Source organism: Cupressus sempervirens, chromosome 11 (genome assembly GCF_028749045.1).
Source record: "Cupressus sempervirens isolate cs-2001-9-10 chromosome 11, ASM2874904v1, whole genome shotgun sequence".
In the NCBI taxonomy this organism is placed as follows: Eukaryota; Viridiplantae; Streptophyta; class Pinopsida; order Cupressales; family Cupressaceae; genus Cupressus; species Cupressus sempervirens.
The window spans coordinates 583937626-583961366 of NC_143128.1; the positions used below are offsets into that span (position 1 = coordinate 583937626).

Genomic DNA, 23741 nt, shown 5'->3' on the forward strand with positions numbered 1-23741 from the left:
CACAAAAGGTCTTATTTCAAATCTTCATGGGAAATGAAAGTTGCATGTGATTTGATATGTACTTATTCCTACTACCATTCTTTGTGTATTATGATGTAGCAACGACATGTACAACAGATGCAATATGTTTGTTAGCTAAGAATACAAATGAATTTAAAAGAGAGGGATATGAAAAGAAGAAAAAAGTGATAAAGAGAAAGATGTACTGGGGTGTGTGTGTGTGAGAGAGAGAGAGATGGGAGAAGATATATAAAAGATGTAGACATTTAAAAGAGTGCTTGAATAGAGAGAGGGAGATGTGTCTAAATATAAAGAAGATAGAGATAAATATGAATATAGAGTGCGAGGAGAAATAGAGAAATACAGATTAAAAGATAACGATAAAAATAGATCTAAAGAGATCTAGAGGATGGCATTAAAAAAAGATAAAGAGGTATGATATATTGATAAATAATAATTTGATATAAAGAAGATGAGAAGAAAAGACATACCAGTGAATTAATATTTAAATGATGTTTCATACCTCCTAAATGCTCCTATTGCACACTAAGATGCTTAGTGGTATAATTTAAATTAACATGTTTTCTTTAGAAGGATTTCGATGCCTCAATAACATCGTAGAGGACGGCAATGATTTTAATTACTCTAACGTTTGACTTGACTTGCCAACACCCGATATTTCCTTTTGAAAAATGTTCAATCGAGTGAATTATCGGAAAAAGTAAAATCTTGCTTTCGGAAACAGGTCAGAGAGTAACTTGCTCTGGATCTAAATCCACCGATTTGCCTCTCGGGAGCCTCGCGATCGAATCTCGTAGCCTCACTGAAAAAACACACTTCACACACCGGTACACATGTAATAGGCATGTGTCAGCAACACCACAAACAAATTTATTGTTTCCTACTGCAGTAAGGTCAGTAGGAAGAACAAAAGGAAATCAATTAATCCCTATTTGACTGGTTGCTCCGATCACCACTGCGTTCAATCGCAGGGTAATCATCAGATCCGGAGGATACCAGTAGAGGATAATTAAACCCTTCCGAAAGGAGAACGAAGAAAATATAGCGAGGCGATGTCGAGCGAGGAAGATGACTTAGAGGAGGAGGAGCTGCTTCAGATGGCGTTGAAGGAGCAGGCTGAACGGGATTTGAATTACAATCGCCCCATTCCTAAGCAGGCGAAACCCCCGGCGAAATTAGCCCCTCCACCGATGCCTGCCGCCAAGAAACAGCAGCAGAAGCAGCAACAGCAACAGCACGTGCCTAAAGGACGCCCTCCCATGGAAGAGGAAGAGGAGTCTGAAGTGGAGCTAATGAGTATTTCATCGGAGGATGAAGATGCGGCGCTGGGCGGCGGAGGAGGAGGTGCAGGCGGATCCTCACGTTTCATTGGGAGAAGAGGAGGAGGAGGAAGTGGCGGTAGAAGTAATAACAGCGATCATGCAAATTGGGACGCCGATGAGCCCAATAGCTGGAAGCGCGTCGACGAAGCAGAGGTATTTCTCCAAATTTGTAATTATTTTCTTCTGCCTGTTTTTCTAGTTGAATTTCAATGATAGCTTTGTAAATTTCCTCGGGGATGTCCTGCTTCGGTACTATGACTTAGGGATGCAGTAGGGGCATCTTTTTGGTTAATTTCATTCACTCCTGGCCTCCTTTACTGGGGTAAGTTAAGGATTAGATGTGGTAGTTTGCCTGATCAAGCATTCAAACAATTGTACATTAAACATATGAATTGTGTTCCGGGGAATTAATAGAGGCCCCTACTATAAAAGTTTCACGATTTACTGTTTGCGCTTATCCCTTGACCGTGGAAACCTTACATTTTAACTGGCAGGATATTCTTCAATTCTCTTATTCATGTTGTTCCAGTCTATATAATAATCTTCCTCCATCTTTTTTTCTCTGTTAATTCCAGTGCCAGGTTGATCACTTTTTCAGTAAAATATGAGGGGTTGCTCAAATCTTGTAGTATTCTTGTTGGAGTCTTATCTCTGTCCGTTTTAGTGACAAGTTTAAAAAGTGGAAACTTTGTTTTAAACTATAAACTATATTTTTAGTACGTTGAATATTGGTAAATTTCAGTGCTACCTTTATCGTTCATATTTGATAATTTATTTCAGCTTTCGTATTTATGTGAAGAATTTAAATATAAAAGCCAAAGACTCTTAAAATCTCTTAATAATGTTGTTATGGCTTCTTATTCCCCTATACTTAAGCATTATCATCTAAAGTCTAAGGCACTGTACAGTTCTCTGCACAATTAAATTTTGGTTTCTATCCCCTTGAATAGTGCTAATTTTATTGTTTTGTATTAAAAACCTAAACAGTATTGATTGTTTATTTTTTGATAGGCAACAGGCCATAGGCCGAATCAATTTATTAATTTTAAAAACCTCTACAACCTGGCTCACTTGAGGCACTGGTAGGAAAGAACCGGGCTGAGAAAATATTCAGTCTTTCCCCAATTATAAAAAATATACATGTGGTTGCATACAATTACAAGTCATCCTGGAATACTGGGCGAGTAGAGGACTTATGATGTCCACATTACAAATTTTAAAATGCAAAGCTTACAATACAACACAAAGCTGATCCCACTTTTTCATTAGAATAAAAGGCGAATCAGATGCAAGGATTATGTTCTTCTTCAATTTGCTGTTAGGCAGGCCAACTTCCTGTAAGGCAGTACCAATTCTCTCAGTAGCATTCCTTGGTCCTTAGGAGCTATTATTTGATCTGAAATCTGTGATTGTTACAACCAAATATCTTATCCACAGATTCATACTATATATTCATAGTAATCGTAAGGACTTTTTCCTTGTAGAATTTAGAATTTATGTTAATTCTGAGACTACTTCAAATTTAATATTACCTCCATTGCTACCCAGCATTGATTTCAATATTCTTTAAGTAATTAGATAATTAGTACCTTTGATCAAAATCCACTACAAACTGAACTAGACAAACATAAGTTCCCTGATGCTTTATGCCCCACAATAAGCCATAAGCCATAGTCTGTTTCATTATAAATTAAAATAAATAATGTGGCAGTTTAAAAACTAAAATATTGTTCAAATGTTATAATCATATATTTTTTTCCTTCTTGCCTGAAAACTTTTCAGTACAAAAATTGAAATATCTTGAACTCCATTAACAGTATGGTTATGGTTTACTGTGTATATTTTACTACCAAAATAATAAAATATTGATCCAGTCTGTTTATTCTGACTTCTTATCCCTGTTTGATGACAAGTTGCTATTCTGATCTCATTATGTTCTTGTGCTGGTTTCTATCTCAATAAATTTCAGTGGTGGCATCAATGTTTCTAGCAAAAGCGGAACATTGCTCAGATTTTATGAAGTTTTTGTTCAGATCTTACCTCAATAAAATATAGTGCAAAAATATTGTTTAACTTCATATTCTTAATTATGACCTCTTTTAGCAGATTGAAGATGAGATGATGTTCAAATCTCTAAATAATTTTGTACTAATTTCTCATCTGTGTAAGTTTCAGTGGTAGCTTGATCATTTGTCGATAAATGCCAAAATATAAATCTTTTTTAATTATCTAAATTGTTTTGTTGTGATGTCTGGCAGCTGTAAATTCAAGTGCCCAGATATTGTTCACAATTCACATTTATTTGTTTTGGCTTCTTATCACGGATTGAAGATGATTTTTTTTTCAAATGTCTTACATAATTTTGTTCTGGTTTGTTATCTCTGTAAATTCCATAGTCAGATTTTAATTGTTTTTCAAAAAGTCCAGGAGACCATTTACATCTTTTGGTAGCTGTCCATTTTCCTACATCAGTAATTGCAGTGCTAGTTTTTATCATTTATAATCTAAGTTGCCGGTTCGGGTTTGGTTCCAAGTTCGAAGTTCGAGAACCAGTTTGCAAGTTCAACAAAATTTTGGAAAGGGGTTTGGGTTTGTTCATACAAAAACATGTAAAATTTATATATATGTATGTATGTATGTACACACACACATATTTATGAAGCATGAGTTAAAATTAGAATGTAGCATAGTAGCATAAACACATTTAAACAACAAAAACTTTAAAACACCAACCACACTAAGAACCTAAACACACCCTAGAATTCATTGTTTTTATAAAGTTTTAAAGATATCCATGCTTTATTTTGCCATCCAGTTCCCTTTGCCTCTCCTTCTTCTTCGTCTTCACTGATCCCTATCCTGCTGCATCCGGTCCCATATATCATACAGTTATTGGAAATGATATATGTAAAACTATACCTTTACAGCAATAGCATTTACACAACTGAGTGACAAGAAAATCCAAACAGCTTTGTGAATAGGACTAATAGCATCATCAAAAGAATGATATATCGTGTAAATTAAAAACAAAAACAGAAAAAACAATTCTTAAGATTCAAAGCAGCGTTAGGAATAGTTAAGTATAAAATTTTCTACCACAGTTATCCTTGTTCCATAAGCTATTATAAAAATCAAATCTACACTTGCTGCATTACATATAATTATTAATATTGAAGCAAACTGTGTACTATGAAGTATAAAACAGATAGCAGAATGTGAAGAAACCGAAGGGTGTTAACTGTTAATCAATAACTGAGAGTCTTGACATACAAACCTCATAAGTAAACCTTCATCACAATAATAATAGAATCTTATAAAAATGATTCAGCTTAGCTGCGGGTTCGAACTGGGTTTGAAAATTTCAAGGTGGTTCGCCCGGGTTCGAACCCAGTTCAAACCAGGAGTGCAAAAACATACTTCGGTCAAACCAAGTTTGAACTGGACCCGAACTTTGAATTGAACCGGACCCGAACTTCGAACCGGTTCAAACTTTCCTGGGTCTGGAGGGGGGGGGGGGGGGAGGTACCCGCGCAACTTAGTTTGTAATTAATAACTGAAATATTGTTAAAATTTTTAAATAATATTTACTGTATTCTTGTCTTGGTATAAATTTCACTGCTAGCTAGCTTTACTGTTTTTGATTAAAATGCAAAACAGTGTTCAAATAATTAATTATGGCTTTTTAGTTTTTACCCGATTTAAAAAGAATGAGTTGTTAGAATCTCAACGTAGTCTTATTCCGCCCTCTTATCTCAGTAGGTAACTTTGCTGTTCTTTCTTGACTAGGCACATTTCTGTGCCACCTATGCAAAGCCAACTTTTCTTCAATTTTTTTGAATGATTTTGCTCCGCCTTTTTATTTGTATAGGTTGATTTCTAGATTTGTCGTAATTAAAATCCAAAGACTTGTTATAATCTCTTTATAATCTTGTATTGGCCTTCATTTATCAGTAAATTTTGGTATGGGATTTATCTTCTTTTTTTGTTGGAAAGTTAAAATGTTGTTCAGGTCTCTTAATAAGCCTATGGTTGCTCCATTCTCTTAAGTTTTATATCTTAATTGGTCGCTGCAATTGCTCTTGGCTAATAAACTATTTAAATTTTAATAACCTCATTAAATATTACAAGTTTAATATCTTTATTAAATTTTACAATTTAAATATCCATATTCTAGTTTCATTTCTAAATTCTCTCTAAGTTTCATTGCTAGTTTTGTCTTTTTTGTGTGAAATCTGGTGTATTACTCAAGACTTTTAAGCGATATTTTTCTTTTTTGATGGGTAAGAGGCTGATGCCAAGATTAATTATTATTATTTGTTATGCCCGAGTAGATTCGAACTCAATACCTCTTAGATAAGAGGCTCACAATTTACCGTTGTGTTGTAGACTCTTGCCTGGTCTTTTAAGCAATATTGTCCTGCCTTATTGTCTTGATAAATTCCAGTGTTAGATTTTTTCTATTATAATATTTGTTTAATGGTTGCATTTTTTTAAAGCATTTAAGATGCCTTTTCTGGCATCTTTTATCAGTTGATTTAGGCCCCTTTTGATGTTTTTTTATAAAAAACGGAGCTGTTCATAGCTTATAATTATCTTGCTTTTGCTTATTGTCTGCTAAAAATTCAATGCAGCATCTACATTGTTTATTCTTAAAAAGCTAATTAATTTTTTTCCCAAAATCATGATAACCTTGTACTGTTTTCTTATTTTGATAGATTTTCAGTGGTAGTTTCAACTTTTTGTTTAAATTATGCAACAGCTTGCCCGTAGAGTACGAGAAATGCGGGAGGCAAGGGCAGCCCCTGCAGGACAATCACGAACGAGGAAAAGTGTGTCACTTCCTCGGAAGCCGATGGTGGCATCAGATTCTATCACACGTGGAGGAGGAAGTGACCTGGTTGATCCTCTAGGAATTGGGTAATGACGAATCTCTCTTTTTATTTTATGCAAGCATGGATATTTTCATGAGTTTCTTGAAATTATGTTTCACTGCAAGCCTTGACTTCAGTCCTGGTTGACTATGACTGAAAATCTCTGAAAGTTTTACTTATCTCAACTCTAGGAATTGTGCATGAAAATGCAACACTTTTGTTTGTTATTCTGCTTTCTTGATATTTTGAAGGAAAAAGATAACACATTTTGCTCTCTAAATTATGGAATACAAAGTTGAGATTGATCGTGTCAGTTAATTTCAGTGACAAAAACAACAAACAACAGAACAAGTCTATAACAGAATAAAAGAAGAGAGATATTATACTAATGTCATCAGATGACCAAAAGCAGGTCAATGGCACTTAAAATGCTCATTCAATTCTACTAGCATTGTACTAGAATTGATAATATCCTAGTTGATGAAACAAATTAAAGTGACGCACCTTTTTAAACTGATCCGTACATCTGATTTGATAGCTTTGACAGAAATTTTTGCAACATTTTGTGATAGATTGAATGGAATTTGGAATGCAAATTTTGAATTTCTTGTTAATGTTTGAATCCATAAAGGCCATGTGTGTTTCACATCTTTATGGTTTCACTATGTATTATTGAGTTTCAATAGTTATGAAGTGATTACTAACCTAGTTTTTTTCATGTGTTTTAATGCAGGGTTATAGATCTCAAGTCCTTAACATTAGTGAATGGTAGTGCAGAAAGCTCACCAGCTGCTTCTAAAACCAAGAATACTAATGAAAAGATGAGAAAAGACAACATTGCCATTTCACCGTCAGATCAGGAGATTCCTACTCCCCGGGATCCTAGTTTACGAGGTATGTTCGACTTTGTATCTATTTTCTTTTTTCCATTAATAACTAGGGATCCTTCCAATCCTTTGTTGGCCATCTATAATAGTGTTGATTTCCTGGAGTGCTGCAAATGTACTAAGCATTGCCTGATGGTATGTGTTTTCCAAATGACAGTGATCTTTTATTTGTATTGAGAATAAGCCATGAAGAGACATGTCCCTTGATGGGATATGTCTATTCATTAAATAGATAATTAATATAATAACAAATTTAATCATATATATATATATATATATATATATATATATATATATATATATATATCATATTAATTTCTCTCATATAACAATAAACTTATATGTCATATATATCACATCTGATATCACGAGTATTGGTCTCCAGAATACTCAATAAGGTAATGGCCTGCAGAATACTAACATATGATATTCACCAAATACCTATCATATATCTATACAAACAACTCATAGAACTTCAAGTGAATGACATCTAACACTTAGTTGTTGATTTAGAGATATAATCCATCATAATTTGTTTTACATTTACATAAAATGTATATCACAACTTAAGTTATTGTAAGATCATCACCTTCCAATAACTTCTGCAAATACAAGTGATTATCATTTGGAAGTCGTCACTTCCTCATATGTACACAGGGGGTAGGCCCATTAAATCATGCAATTACACATATGATACCAAAAATTTACATGAAGTCAAAACTCCCTCTAATTTTGATATGATCAAGATATTCAAAGATCAATTGAAACATATCCTCTATCCACTCCTTTAGATGGATGTGTTAGACTCCCTTTGAACACCAATCTTTTGAGCTCCTTTATCTTTGAAGAAGTGTCAACCTCCCTCTGAATTTGATATCAATCCTCATTTTCTTGCAAGAACATTCTCGGAGAAAAAGATCAAGGCACATAGTTCTTATAGTACATATAGAAAATAAAAAATAAGAGATTAATTACAAATACAATACTTATCTCACTTAACATCATTTAGAGGTAGATCTCTAGAAATGGCTCGTCTTCAAGAGACACTTGGATTACTCATACTTTATTTCAACTTCTTTATATAAATATCATAACATCATAGGTCCCCCTTTTTACCATAATGATAAGAACATTTATCAAAGTATGTTGAAAACTTAAGAAATTGAACTATTCCTTATTTTGATTCAACTCTTTGTATATTTACTCTTCCTGCGGGTTTCAAACTATTGAGACCCCAAACAATTTTAATTGATAGCGCCAAAGCTCGAGAGCATTTTACATTGTTTCTCTTTAATATTGACAGCTATGTTATCCAAACGGACTCTAGCCTTTTAATGCCCATTTCTTACTTCCATCAGGATATTTGCATTATAACCTATATTACTCTTATGATGTCCCTGAACCGTTAATAATGACAATAATTCTCTATCGATCAATGGGCAACTACTATATATAATATCCATATACACTTTTTTGGTGCTTGTTTCTCCCTTAAATGTGTCACTAACTTCGTTCTTACCTAGTTTCTTCTATATGCGTGGATGAAACACTCTCCAACTCTTCATTACTTGCATAACGATAATTGCTCATTCTCATTCGATGCTTTTAATTTAACTCCTCTTTCGCTGGAGCTCACGTTGTAGTCCACGTCTGCTATCCTTATACGTCGCCTCATTTGTTTTCCACGGTATTGACTATGGTTGGTTCTTACACCAAATACATGTGTTATATTATAATCACCTTTCTCAAATCTTGTTCATCTTTTCCTTGGCATGAATTATCTACTCTATATTGGAGAGGTTACTTGCTGAAGATTACTTAGAATTGTCAAGAGTATGGTTTGTGGATGCTCATTGAACTCTCATTGTTGACATTTACGATTGGGAAAACCAAATTGGTTTTAGGAATTATCATTCAAATTTGTAAGGCTTGAAAAATAATATGGAAAGCCTTTGAACTCATAGTGGTGATGAAAGAGATTATGTGATGCTACCACAATTTATTGATCCTTGGATGCTTGGAACATGTCACAAAAGGAGTATGTGTTTTTTGTAGCCGTTAGAGTGGTGCTCACCATTTGAGACTTAATCGCTGCACAAACTTAAATCCTAATACTCAACGTCAATGCAAGGATATGAACCCTTTGATGGCTTGGTATGGTTTTATTAAAATAATCTTTGACTTATTTGCACACCATATACTAGCTTCAATGGAGATAGTAATAATCTTCAATGCTTGTTACATTTGGAACTTTGGCTCGGATATTGTGTTGATTTCTTGGATCGCTGCAAATGTACTAAGCACTGCCTAATGGTATGAGTTTTCCAAATGACAATGATCTCTTATTTATATTGAGAATAAGCCATGAAGATGAGGGACATGTCTATTCGTTAATTAGATAATTAATACAATAACAAATTTAATCATTGTCATATATATATATATATATATATCGTTATTATATTAATTTCTCTCATATAACAATAAACTTATATCTCATATATAATGCACACACATACATTATATCTCATATATAATTATCTATATTCATAGGTTTATCTAACTAAAGCTACCAAACATAGACAAATAGGTATTCCATGTTTGCTATCCTTATACGTCGCCTCATTTGTTTTCCACGGTATTGACTATGGTTGGTTCTTCGACCAAATATAGATGAGTTTTATTATAATCACCTTTCTCAAATCTTGTTCATTCTTTCCTTGGGATGAATTATCTACTTTGTATTGGAGAGGTTACTTGCTGAAGATTACTTGGAATTGTCAAGAGTATGGTCTGTGAATGCTCATTGAATGCTCATTGTTGACATATACGGCTGGCAATACTTCATTGGTTTAAGGAATTATCATTCAAACTCGTAAGGTTTGAAAAAAAATATGGGAAGCCTTTGAATGCATAATGGTGATGGAAGAGAGTACCTGATGCTACTACAGTTTATTGATCCTTGGACGCTTGGAACATGTCACAGAAAGAGTATGGGTTTGTTGTAGCCATTAGAGTAGTGCTCACCATCTAAGATTTAATCGATGCGCAAACTTAATAACTAATACTCAACGTCAATACAAGTATACGAACCCTTTGATGGCTTGGTATGGTTTTAGTAAAATAATCTTTGATTTTTTTGCACATCATATACTAGCTTCAATGGAGATAGTAATAATCTTCAATGCTTCTTACATTTGCAACTTTTGCTTTGATACCATGTTGATTTCTTGGATTGCTGCAAATGTACTAAGCACTGCTTGACGGTTTGTGTTTTCCAAATGACAGCAATCTCTTATTTAAATTGAGAATAAGCCATGAAGAGACATGTCTATTTGTTAATTAGATAATTAATATTATAACAAATTTAATCATAGTTATCTATATATATCAATATTATATTAATTTCTCTTGTATAGCAATAAACTTATATCTCATATATAATGAACACACACACACACACACACACACACATATATATACATATAAATTATATCTCATATATAGTTATATATATTCATAGGTTTTACTAATTAAAGCTACCAAAAATCAACAATAGAGAAATTGCAAATGTTTTTATGTGGGTGCTATCAATGGAGGACTTGATTTGCACACAAGAAATCAAAATTGGATTAGGTGTAATGTTAATCAAATGAAATGAATGGTTCCAGCAAATCAGGACACTGATTTGTAACCCATTGTTTATAGTGCACATTGCAAAGTTGCGGCCGTTATCAAATGTCTGATTGGGAAGTAAGGATGACGCTATAACAATATTTTCGAATTGCTAGCAAGTGTTGATGGGATTGTGGACCATGTCGTGTATGATGTGATAAGGTGGTGCATGGAGCATCTACAAACTAAATACAGGATTCTAAATCAATAAACTATAGATTGCATGCTCAAACTTGGATAGTAAATGGAAAATCTCAAATTATTCGATTTGGCAAAAACTTGTGAAATCTTGGCAACTTAAAAAGTAGTGAATTTCATCTGTGCTGTACCTGTCTTCAAAAACTGTGTAGGTCAGATCTTAGGGTTTAATTGGTATCCTGCTGTATTGATCCTTTGTATGATCATCCCTTGTTTGTTGTCGTGTTTTTGTGAGTTAAATTCGTGTTTTCACTGTGCATTGTGTTTTGGCAAGTTTTTGGGGATTTTCTTGAGTTTTCAACTTACGTGAGTTAACATGCAAGTTGCTTACAGAAGCTTCAGAAAACCTGTGAGTACTCACACTCGGCGAGTACTTGTTGATATGCAATCTATTCTGTGAACAAAACACATAATTTAGTTTAGTATATCAAAGTGTGATACTGTAGAAAAGTGCTATAGAATAATACATAAATATTTCATCTTTCTTTGTTTGCCACCAGAAGGCATCCAGTGTCCACATATGCATGGTTCTTGATGAAGGGCAAATATCAACCGGTGTCTTTTGCAATATTGGACTACTTTTTAGTAGATCTAATTAAAATGATGTATTGCTATCATCATACATGTATAGCTCCACTTGTAAAAGGTGAAATTGCGAGTGCTGATGGGTATGGCTAAACCTATAGACTGTATGGAAGTATTCTTTGTACTCTTATCAAGAGATTCTTAAACAGTTGAAAATTTGAAATAAACTTGAATCTTGAGATGATAGCAATAGATTGCAGGTATAATGTGAAATGTAGATTTGTTCTTAGAAATAACTTTTGCATAGTTAGCTTCTTAACACTTTTTAAGAAAAGACTCAACATGCATTCTTATTGTTTAACATTTAGTATTATTTTCACCTAATCATGCAAAATGTGATGCCTAGCTTCAGCCAAAATATACAGGCTATAGTCTTTTGATTATTCAATATGAAACACCTGTAATTAGCTGAAACTTCTTTTAGAAGCATTTGAATGAATGCCTATGAAGGTAAGGCAAAACTCTTTAGTTAGCTACATATAGGTGAATGGATGGGCCTTGACCATTTGCACGTGTAAATTGAAATGAGTGCTGGACATGCTTGGTTTCATCTATTACAAACAAAATTAATGTCCAATAGTTTTATGGTAAGTCGCATGGCATAGTCTCATTAGGTAAGAACCATTTATCCATATCTCCTTCAAAGAAGACCGTTTCGGATGAGAAGCCACAAAAGAACTTTGATAATGGCAAGCCATTTATAAAAGCAAATAAAACTTTTAAGGACCTCATGCCAAACAAGCAGGATTAGCTGAAACAAAACCTCCAATATCGACTAGCTAGAAAAAAAATCCAGATCATAAGAGTAGATACTAGTGCTACCGTTTCTGTAACACATGTACCAGCCTCAGATCAAGGAGGAAGATTGACTAATAATATACGTAGATGGGGGTGCATAGTGGGGATCTACAGTTCATTATAGATAGGAGGGGCTTTTGCAGATTTTGTTAACATTTTGAACCTGCTCTTGACAGTCAACCTCTATTGTTGGCAAGGTCATACATCTGAACCAACAATGCTGCTTATTTAATGCTATAAATCCTTTCAAAGAATATGTTTTTATGTAGCATTTTTTGTAGTAGGCAAGGCTTCAAAAGGCCATCATTTCTTTGGGAGATCAAGGCTGCAGAATACAAGGGCCAATCCTTACTACCAAAGTGTCCTAAATGATGCAAACAGTGCAGGTAGTAGAATGGCCAAACTATGAATTTTGTACCATTGACGCTCAACCCCGAAGAAGAAAGAAGATAAGTCACATGGTTATATATCTTTCAGAAATTTATATTTCACAACATGATGTCCAAAATTTGTAGCATAATGAAATGATGTCTGAAAAAATCATAGGGTGTGCTGCACCACTTTAGGTAAATCATTTGAAGTTACTTAACATCTTCTATTTCTTTATAACTTGCCTAATAAACATACCCGGTCCATATGAATCAGCTGTATGTTTTGTGAAAGTGATGGAATTAATTGTAAGATTCAACAATTGACACCAAATAGCACATATGAGAGCACCTTAAGCTTTGGTTGTTCTAGTGTGCTTTTGTTAGGATGTGATGTTTCATTATCCGCTACAAAGCATTGAACGAGGCCCCTCTGAAGAGCATAATATTATTTTATGAATAGATGACCAGCTGGACAAACTTTGGGTTGTTTGGTATTAAAAATGAAGTGAAGTTAGTTTAGCATTGGTTGCACATATAGTTGATTGAAAATTTGAAATATTGGAAGCTGCATTGAAGTCCAAGGAAAGATTGGTTGAACAGTTGGCAATGGCATTTGGTTTGATTAAGGTGTTGGTTCCCAAACCGCAGATTGGAATCCTACGAGCCTTGCCTGCTCGATGCTGGGATATCCAACGGGTTAAGGCCAACTTAACGGAACTAAACAACACAGTTCAATTTCTCTGCACTTCCGGCTCTGCAAAACCGAGGCGGGTGTACCTAATCTTGGACGAAACACTTAAATCCAAGACACTTAAAACAGATCAATTAGAATGCGAACACAATAAACGTTTTCCAAGTGGCAAGAAATATATTAAAACTTTAAACTTGCGATTTATGTACTGAGAACAAGAATAAATGATGGAGATAACGTTTTAAATAAAGTATAGATATAAATTAATGCAACAGACAAATATTTTTATTCCTCAAAGGCAAGAAGTAAGACATTTGCCAGCATATGGATTATAAATTAAGAGCAAAAGACCAGTGCTTATTTAGATGGGCAATAGAGTCAAAATTATTAGTTGAAACGTACAATTTTATAAAGTTCAATATATTAAACTATAAACAATTTTAATAATCAGACGTGATGGATCAATTATTAAATGCAATTTTAAATAAGTCTAAAATGCACTTTAACTCCTACTGAGACAAATTAGACATAAATACAGAAACAATAAATTATTCCACAATATTTATGTTTATCAAATTTAAAATGCGATAATGGTCCAATCACTTGTCTGAATATTATAATATTTATAAAAATAAATGAAAGATATTTATAAAAGACACAGCTCAATAATAAGTTAAACTCCTATGCAAATAGAAATAAATGCGCTTACAGATTATGCCGGAAAAAATTTATAAGTAGAGACACTCCTTAAGGATGAGCTATTCATAGCAAATTTATCCGAACTGAATGAAATTGACTCAAAAATCCACCATCCACATGCTTAGTTCAACAAGTCACTCTTTTGCCGATGAGAAAATATATCATAAGATAGGCTAAGAAAAAGGTTCAAGTCTGCAAATTGAATGTTGTCTCTTGTTTGATTTTGTATCGCATATTTATAAAGGTTGAGAAGATGTCGGTTACTTTTTAAGTGTTGCAACCTTTCAAAACTAATAACTGACTGTTGACAATGATTTTAAATATAATTCAAACTTCGCTAAAAAGAAACTCGCAACGATTTCCCTTCCAAACAGCTTATGATTTTTTCTGTTTAATTTCATGAGGACTTCTTTGTGCCGGCGCTAAAGGCTTGTCATCATCAAACACACTTGGCTCATGAACAGAGAAATGCGATAAAAGTCCATGTCGAGAAAGGCGAGAAATTTGTTTTTCCTGTGACCAGCTTGAAGAATTTAATCGTTGTGTTCTAAGAGGTAACGCTTGCATCGCTGGAGGCCCAGGCAAAGGAAACTCATTCCACTTAGCACAGCAAACTGGGCATATCAGACATTGGAAACAATGCAAGGGAATTGGGATATCAACGCCGCAACCACTTTATCGCTCGAGCAGCCCTCTCATCACATGTACTTAAATTATCATATCCTTGCTCCCATTTAACCTGTGATCTCTGCACACAACGACACAAATTAAAAGCAGGAAAAATATACGTAAAGAAACTCTAAAATATTTTAAACAGAAAGAAATCTGGAAAACGAAAAGGAAAAGGGATTGAGAAAGCCGGTTTCATGATACACCCAACAGGTGTAATTCTTTGAGCCCTGGGTGGTTTCCAACTGCGCATGTGACGGCTTCAGGTGTCTCTTCACACCTTTATAAATCTAATTTTCTGAACATTCCTCTATCTGAGAATACTCAAGATGATCATCGTGAACTTTTACACTATTCCGTTATGCACTTGGCTCATTTCACTGTCCGCAACAGAGACTGAAAATATGATGATTGCATTTTCTAATAAGAAATTTGTTCTTATTACTGGAATTATTGTCATTATTTACTCGGTCAAGCACAGTTATTGTGCTATATTCAGAGCCTCTAGATCTGAAGAAAATGCTTTCAGGCCCAACCAATAGATACAATCCCTTTCCAATTGCCCACTCTGTGTATCAAGAAGCAAGTTTGTTTTCATTTTCAGATGGTAGTCAGGCTGATATAAATTTCACTCTCTTTCAACTCTCAAACCATTACATCGTCCTTACTGCCATTAACAAACTGCTGCTGGATAATAAAATTGTTACTGAGGTGCTTTGTATAACGGAAAATACCCAAGTGTGACATGGCTTTGGTCAAGACTAACTTCTTGACTTGACATCAACTCCTTTTTAAATACACATGCAACTTGGCTTCACTTTTGATTAAATGACTTCATCCATGCTTCAACCCTTTGCATTGAGTGTGGGATTCTTATGAATGTGATCTCTGCCCTTATATTCTGGAAATGATCTCTGTATTTTAACACATCTTGTAAAGTGCAAGGGTTGTATCTGTTTCTGATTTGCAAATAATGCTTCCAACATGGAAAAGTAGAAAGCCAAATAAAATCATACAAACTTCACATAATCAATTCATCTTTCCAAGTGCACGACAAACAAATGCAAACTGTTTACTCCTTTGTCAATCTTGACACTAACTCAATAGTGAGGGCAAGTCTCTCCAAATCAGGGACCCCAGAAGAAGCATCAAATATTCCCCACAAACAGTCAATGCCAACTGCGAATACACCTCAAGAAAATGTCAAAAATTTTAAAGTTCCATCACAAGGTACATTCGATATTCATATATTATTTCAGCTAGTTGCTCAAAAACTCCATTGTACTAATAAATATCACATCACCGTAGCCACATGTTCTGGTACTACACCTATAAATAATATAGTCACACACTTATTCATCTGCTCACCTATTCTAATTTTAATTGCATTTCCCTTCCCATACTGGTACCATAACCCTATACATCTTTAGTCAGCTATCTTATTAGTATTTTATGATGATCTTCTTGGATGCAACATTAACATACAAAAAAATCTTGAGCACATATAAAAAATCCTAGAAACATTATGTTATCACAAATCAAATGCCACTAATTTTGATTCGGTTTGCTGGGATTCAAAATCTGGGCAATATTTTTGATTAAGATAGATTGCATGGATCCAAAAAAGTTATTTGAGTTTAGCATGTCCCAAACTTTCAGTCTTTCAAATTTCTACTGCAAAGTTCATGTTAGGCTTCTCTTTGTAATGTCCTCATTTTTCGCGAGCATTAGAGCTTGTTTGGATTAACCTATCATTGACCCTCGTAAGCTAAGTCAGATGGTTGAGTGTTCCTAGTTGGCAAAACAGGAGGCTGTATCTCTTCCAGAGAACATACGCATTCATGATTGCTCTTCGTTTGGCTCATTTTGGGACACTTACTATTTGTCGTAAGTCATTCATACAGCATTTCTCTATTTGGCAGGGCACCTAGACTGGCCGCAGATGCAGTTATGGCCTTTGGCACCTTGGTTTTTTTTATTCAGGGTTTTACTAGTTATGGTAAATAAAGGGTTGATAGAGATGGACCTTACTATTTTTAGTAAGGCACCTTGGTCAGCATGAATGTTATGGGCTGCCTCCTGGTGAGGAAGTCAGAATTGATTTGCAATGATTAGTGATGGAGTTAATATTACAATTATTATTAAAGTTATACTAAAATAATAATTGATTATTAAGTGCATATCATCGATTGAATTATGAAGTGACTATAATAAAGTTATATTAAGTTACTTAAATTATCCAGCTTGTTCGAGAAGCTACTTCATTTGGAGGAATTAAACTTGAAGAATGTTTTATCCCACATTGCTAAACGTACAAGCATTCACTAACTAAAAAGCTATACAAGCAAGGCCATCCTTTCATTTGACATGAGAATGGGATATTGAGACTATTTCTCCATTGTTGCTGGAAATCAGCGACTAGATATTAAAAGGACAAAAACCCATCCCTTTATTAAGAGTGGATTCATTCAGAGCTCAATCATGAATTTCAATGGTGAGTTTTGATCTTGTGAGAAACATTTCTGGAGTTTACTGGTGAAGGATTATTGTGTTCAATACTTTTGGATATAGTTCTGGGCAAAATATTTCAGAAAGAAGCGTTTCTGTTGGCTATGCTTTGTCACAAACAGAAACCATGGCTGAAGTTTCTGCTGCCATAAATGTTTCCTGCCGTGAATACGAAGAGCCACGTCTGCAGACCATTGTAGACCAACAAATGCCCAGATTTACTTATGAGTCGGAGTGGTTGCTTAGAAGGGACATTGGCACTTCAGGTCTGAGGTGCTGCATGTAACTATTGCTGTTCATTATCAAAATCTCAAGTGCTGCTATATTTTTCTGTGCGTGATTAAATATCTCTGTACCTACAGAGATGGTCACGAGCAACAACTCCAAACAGTGATGGCCTTTTGTAGAGGTCAAACCGACTACATTGGAGTTCTTTATGCTCATCGTGTACGATAATGGCATAAATCTGCATTATTGTCATTTGGAGCAAACTACTAATATGCAAGTCTGAAAGCAATGGAATTTTAAACGCTCGTAGTATATATGATGTCATGGTTTTCTATTCATTCTACAAAAGCAAACTACTTGAATCAAGTTCAGAACAGTGATTTCCTTGTTGACAAAAGATAATGTGCAAGTCTTCAAAAGGCGATGTTTGGGAGATCAAGGCTGCAGAGTACATGGGCCAATCCTTACTACCAAAGTGTCCTAAATGATGCAAACGGTGCAAGTAGGAGAGTGGCAAAGCTATGAATTTTGTACTATTGATGATCAACGCTGAAGAAGAAAGAAGATAAGTCACATGGTTATATATCTTTCAGAAATTCATATTTCACAACATGATGTCCAAAATTGTAGCATAATAAAATGATGTCTGAAAAAATCATAGGGGGTGCTGCACCATTTCAGGTAAATCATTTGAAGTTATTTAACATCTTCTATTTCTTTATAACTTGCCTAATAAACATACCCGGTCCATATGAATCAGCTGTATGTTTTGCGAAAGTGATGGAATTAATTGTAAGATTCAACAATTGACACCAAATAGCACATATGAGAGCACCTTAAGCTTTGGTTGTTCTAGTGTGCTTTTGTCAGGATGTGATGTTTCATTATCCGCTACAAAGCATTGAACAAGGCCCCTTTGAAGAGCATAATATTATTTTATGAACAGATGACCAGCTGGACAAACTTTGGGTTGTTTGGTATTAAAATGATGTGAAGTTAGTTTAGCATTGGTTGATCATATAGTTGATTGAAAATTTGAAATATTGGAAGCTGCATTGAAGTTCAAGGAAAGATTGGTTGAACAGTTGGCAATGGCATTTGCTTCGGTCAAGGTACATTTGATATTCATATATTATTTCACTTAGTTGCAAAACTCCATTTTACTTAGTTGCAAAACTCCATTTTACTAACAAATATCACATCACCGTAGCCACAGGTTTTGTTACTACATTTATAAATAATATAGTCACACCCTTATTCATCTGCTCACCTATTCTAATTTTAATTGCATTTCCCTTCCCATATTGGTACCAATAACCCTATTATGTAAGTAATTGGTAAATGCTTGTTATGAATAGAGAGCGAAAGGTCAATTTATACAAAAGAATAAAATGAAGTTTCCTTAGGAAACAATCGTAAAGAATAGAAACATACTATTCTAATAGAGAAAGTTAAAAAACAAAAGCAAACTAAAGCTAACTAGATATTTACAATAGATAACCATTAACTAATAATAGATGACTATCTATTATTGCAATACCCTCCCTTAATGGTTAATCTATCTAGAAGACCATGCTGTCCTCTGAATTTGACAAGCTTATCAGTATCAAGAGGCTTGGTGAAAATGTCTGCAGTCTGATCTGTGGTAGGAACACTGCAAATCTATAGTCTTGTCTTCAACCAGCTGTGGTATGTAATGACAGTGAACATCCACATGCTTGGTTCGTTCATGGAAGACTAGATTTCGTGCTAACTTAATAACGCCTTCATTATCAACAAATAGAGTAGTCGGTCCTGTTGGTGACAGCTGCATATCCCCAAGCATCCGATGAAGCCAAATAGCTTCACATCCTGCCTTAATAGTCCCTTTGTATTCGACCTTTGTAGAGGAGAGAGAAACTGCTTGCTGCTTCTTACTTGGCCATGTGACTGCTTCGGATCCCAAACTGAACACATATCTAAAGTCGGCTTTTTATCATCAACAGAGCCTACCCAATCTGAATTTGTGAACCCACTGAGTTTAGGATTAGAACTTTGAGAGTACAGAAGTCCATAATTTGAAGTGCCCTTCACATAACGAAGCACACGCTTTGCTGCCATCCAATGATCAGCCTTAGGAGCTGTCATAAAGCGTGAAATATAGCTGATTGCGAAGCTGATATCAGGCCTAGTAGCAGAGAGGTAGATGAGGCTGCCTACTAGTTGCCTGTATGTAGTATCATCAACGAAAGGAGAATTAGACTTGGTGGATAACTTGAGACCTCTCTCCATAGGTGTACATGCAGACTTGCAATCTTGCATACGAAATTTGTCTAACAGGGCCCTGACATATTTGGACTGAGAGATGAATATACCATAAGAGTGTTGCCAAACTTCAACACCTAGGCAATAATGCATGAGCCCAAGGTCAGTCGTATCAAAAGACTGGCATAAATTCTATTTGATTCCTTGAATCAAAGATGCCGAATTGCCAGTAATGATAAGATCATCCACATAAATAACCAGAAGGATGATGTCATTGTCAGTAGTCTTGATGTATAGATTTGAGTTTGAAGAACTCCTCTCGAAGCCTTGATTATTGAGGTACTTATCAATTTTTATGTACCATGCCCGAGGGGCTTGCTTCAAGTCATAGAGAGCTTTTACCAATCTAAGAACCTAATGGTCTTTACCAACAACCTTGAAACCAGGAGGCTGCATCATGTAGACTTCTTCATGGAGATCACCATTCAGGAAAGCACTCTTGACGTCCATCTGATGGACCTTCCAGCCAAACTGTGCTGCCATGGCTAGGACTAATCTGATGGTGCTCTTCTTTGCGGTAGGAGCAAAGGTCTCCTCATAATCAATGCCTTGACGCCGAGAAAAGCCCTTTACCACTAAATGAGCTTTGTAATTGTCCAAAGTACCATCCGATTTGTATTTGATTTTGTAGACTCATTTGCAGCGAATAAGTTTCTTTACGGGTGGAAGATAAAAAAGGATCCAAGTGTTGTTCTTTAGCAGGCACTGGTGTTCAAATAACATGGCCTGTTCCCACTTTGGAATTCCGTTAGCCTCGGAATATGTTTGAGGTTCAAACACTCTATGAATGTTGGCCATGAGAGCAAAGTTAACAAAATCTATAGTTTTGCTCTTTTTCTGAGCAGTTCTCCCATCAATGAGCTCATCATCACGAAGATCAGCAAGCGTTGTAGACCACCACTTAGGCCGGATAGGGGAATGACCAACATGAGTATTAGTAGATGCTTGATCAGCAGGTTCCTCATCATAAGAATTTGGATCAAGCTTAGGTGAAGCATCTACAAAGCGAGGTGATCTTGCAGGAGAAGCTGAAGGTGTTTGTACAGGTATCACTGGTATAACTGGAGCTGTAGGAGCTACTGGAGTCCTCCCATGTAACATCAGGTTCTTTTACAACTACAAAATCAGCTGAATTTTAATATTCTAATTATCTGTTGAAATATATCTAAACTAAAACTGAAGTTAATCTAAATTCTAAATCTATTTTAATTACTGAATTTTCAAATTCATTCTTACGTTTGAAAATACTGAAATTTAACCTTGATCTAGACTATTGTAAGAAAAACTGCAAACTATCATACTAAAAAGATTCAATTTATGATACATCTATTTACAGAGAAAGAATATTTCAGTTATATATACATTGCATAAAAGAAATAAAGAAACTTAAATAAGACAAAGATACGTACTAATTTACTTGAGAGACTTATCCAATTAATTGACCAAGGTCTGACTTTGGTGAGAGAAGAAGCATTAACGTAGGCTTAACCTCCCAACCGTGGACCTTTTTACTTATCCCCACAAGTTCTAAATAAATAGAACGGTCCTCCCTGCCCTGAGGTCAGGCTCGGGATGTTCATCGATTCAGTCATCGGAGTACTCAAGTGGGTTGAGGTCCTAACAGCTATTCGATTGAATAGCTGAAGCATTAGGACAACAACGCGATCATTTTGTTGTGGCATGTTTGCGCTTTTATCGCCCTGGCCAGGGATTTCAGAGGTGGGTTTTTATAACCCGATCTCCACCGCTCAGCTTGACAATTAATTATCAAAGTGGAATTACATGAGCTTTTCAGATTATTTTGTATAATATCAATTATGTCTTTCTCGTTTTTCTTTTTGTCAGAGTCATCTACACCTCACACCATCAACAGATCTTTTGATTGGTGATTCTTTGGTGCCTGAATCTGTTACATCTTATACTTTTTCATAAGATTATGACTCTGCATGCTCAGAATTTCTTTGGTATTCAAAGTTGATCATTATTACTGATTTTGATTGATTGGGACAAAACATTTCATGACATAGTTCAACAGATTTATGACACGGTTGACAATGGTATAGTTTTACAATCAAAAACATGGTTGAATGAAGTGGTAAGAACAAACAAAATAAGATGAGAACAAAAGTCTTACTACTTCCTTTATCGACACCATCATAAGTATCAACTACTTTTATTATTATTCATAGGTACAAGCTCTCTGTTGGTATTTTCTAATATGATGAGCACATAGTAACAACAGGACCCTACTCAGTGCACCCAACTCTTACATTTAATATCAACTCAACCCAGAAATGACTGAGAAAAACATGAATGAAAGAAGTTAAGAAGATTTATCATATTCTTACTTGGCTACGGATTCAATGTGCCCTGTTTTTAAAAACTCTTCAATCTACCCGCAAATTCCATTGCTCAGTGATACGCAAGTAAGATCTCGGTTCTGCTCAGCAATATGATATTGCGCTAGGAAGAAATTAAGGTTGCAGGTGATACGTCTTTCAAAATAGATGATGATTCGTAACTGGATTAAATGTATATGCCGCAAAAGAATCTTAGTCGGATAGAACAAGATTCAAAGCAAAAAAGATAAAGAACAAACTCGGATTGCAGGATATAGAGGCTCTGAGACTATGGCGGAATCATAAACAGACGAAAATTGTTGTTACTGCCCGAAAACGATAGAGACCACATATAAATTGATGTTGCACGGCTTTACAACTTTTGCCGTTACAAGACTACAATGCGATTTGAATTTCCATCGATTGGAATATGAATCGTTGGAACAAAAGGTGGAAAAAGGTTTTATTAATATAATTTAATGTTATATTATTATTTTGGTTAAATTATAATTAAGTATATACAAGGTGACATTATTGTATTATAGATCTAATATAATAGTGCCACTTTGCAAATATTTAATTATGATTTTAATCAAAATAATGATATATTATTAAATGATATTACTATTAAATAAAGGTAAGAATTTTCTTATTTAGTTTTTTTTAATCTTATATTATTTTTAGCTCATGTAACTTCCCACTTTGATATTTGTTGTCAAGCTTTAACAATCCTGCCATGGTGACTTTTGATCAAACCTGATATTCCTGACAACTAGGTCATATGATCATTCCATTTTCGTATGACCTCATTTCGTAATGCTTCCCCTCCTTCTCGAGTCTTTATCCTGCAACCTTCAAAAACAATGATTCTCGCCAAAACATCAATTTCATAATTCATAATTTGTTAAATAATATCGTTAGGAATTTCATCATAAATAATAACTGACTGAACAACGGCTAAAAAAATATTTTCATGATCACAACGGCTAGAAACTATATTCACTTCACATGAACACAACGGCTAAAAACTATATTCACTTCACATGAACACAACGGCTAAAAACTATATATTCATTTAGTTCTTTAAATCGATGCAACACCTTAAGATAACTGCTAATTTCACATGAACATGAATAAATAAAACAACGACTATAACTACCATGATGGAACAATGACTAACTTCACTTGAACTTGAAAATTTATTCTGGTTCAACGGCTAATTTTAACTAAGAGAAATTAGGGCAAAAATTGGGATGTAACATCCCATCAGGTGGACCTAATGGAAGCTAAACTCCCAAATCATGAGCCTTCATAGGCTAGTCTACTGGATCAGGAACATGAGAAACAAGCATGAAAGGTCCTCGCTGCTCATCAAAGACTACATCATGACTGTAGATGAGACGAGATGTCTCAAGTTCTCAACATCGACTAGGCGGTAGGCTTTGTGAGGACTACTATATCCAGCAAGCATGAATTTCTGACTCTTGGCATCCAACTTGGTGTGTGATGCATCAGGGATCCAAACAAAAGCAAGGGAGCCAAAAACCTTCAGGTGACTGATTCTCGGCTTGTGAC

General features: G+C 34.9%; 1 protein-coding gene across 1 annotated transcript in view; it reads left to right on the plus strand.

Moving 5' to 3' along the window:
- Nucleotides 1–711: 711 nt before the first annotated feature.
- LOC149531000 (exocyst complex component SEC5B-like) overlaps nucleotides 712–23741 on the plus strand; it is a 165054-nt gene continuing 142024 nt past the window's right edge. The window contains exons 1-3 of the mRNA XM_089808482.1: nucleotides 712–1496; nucleotides 6103–6260; nucleotides 6948–7108. Of these exons, the coding sequence (XP_089664608.1) occupies nucleotides 1074–1496; nucleotides 6103–6260; nucleotides 6948–7108 (742 nt within the window). The 5' untranslated portion in view covers nucleotides 712–1073. The remainder of the gene's footprint in view (nucleotides 1497–6102; nucleotides 6261–6947; nucleotides 7109–23741) is intronic.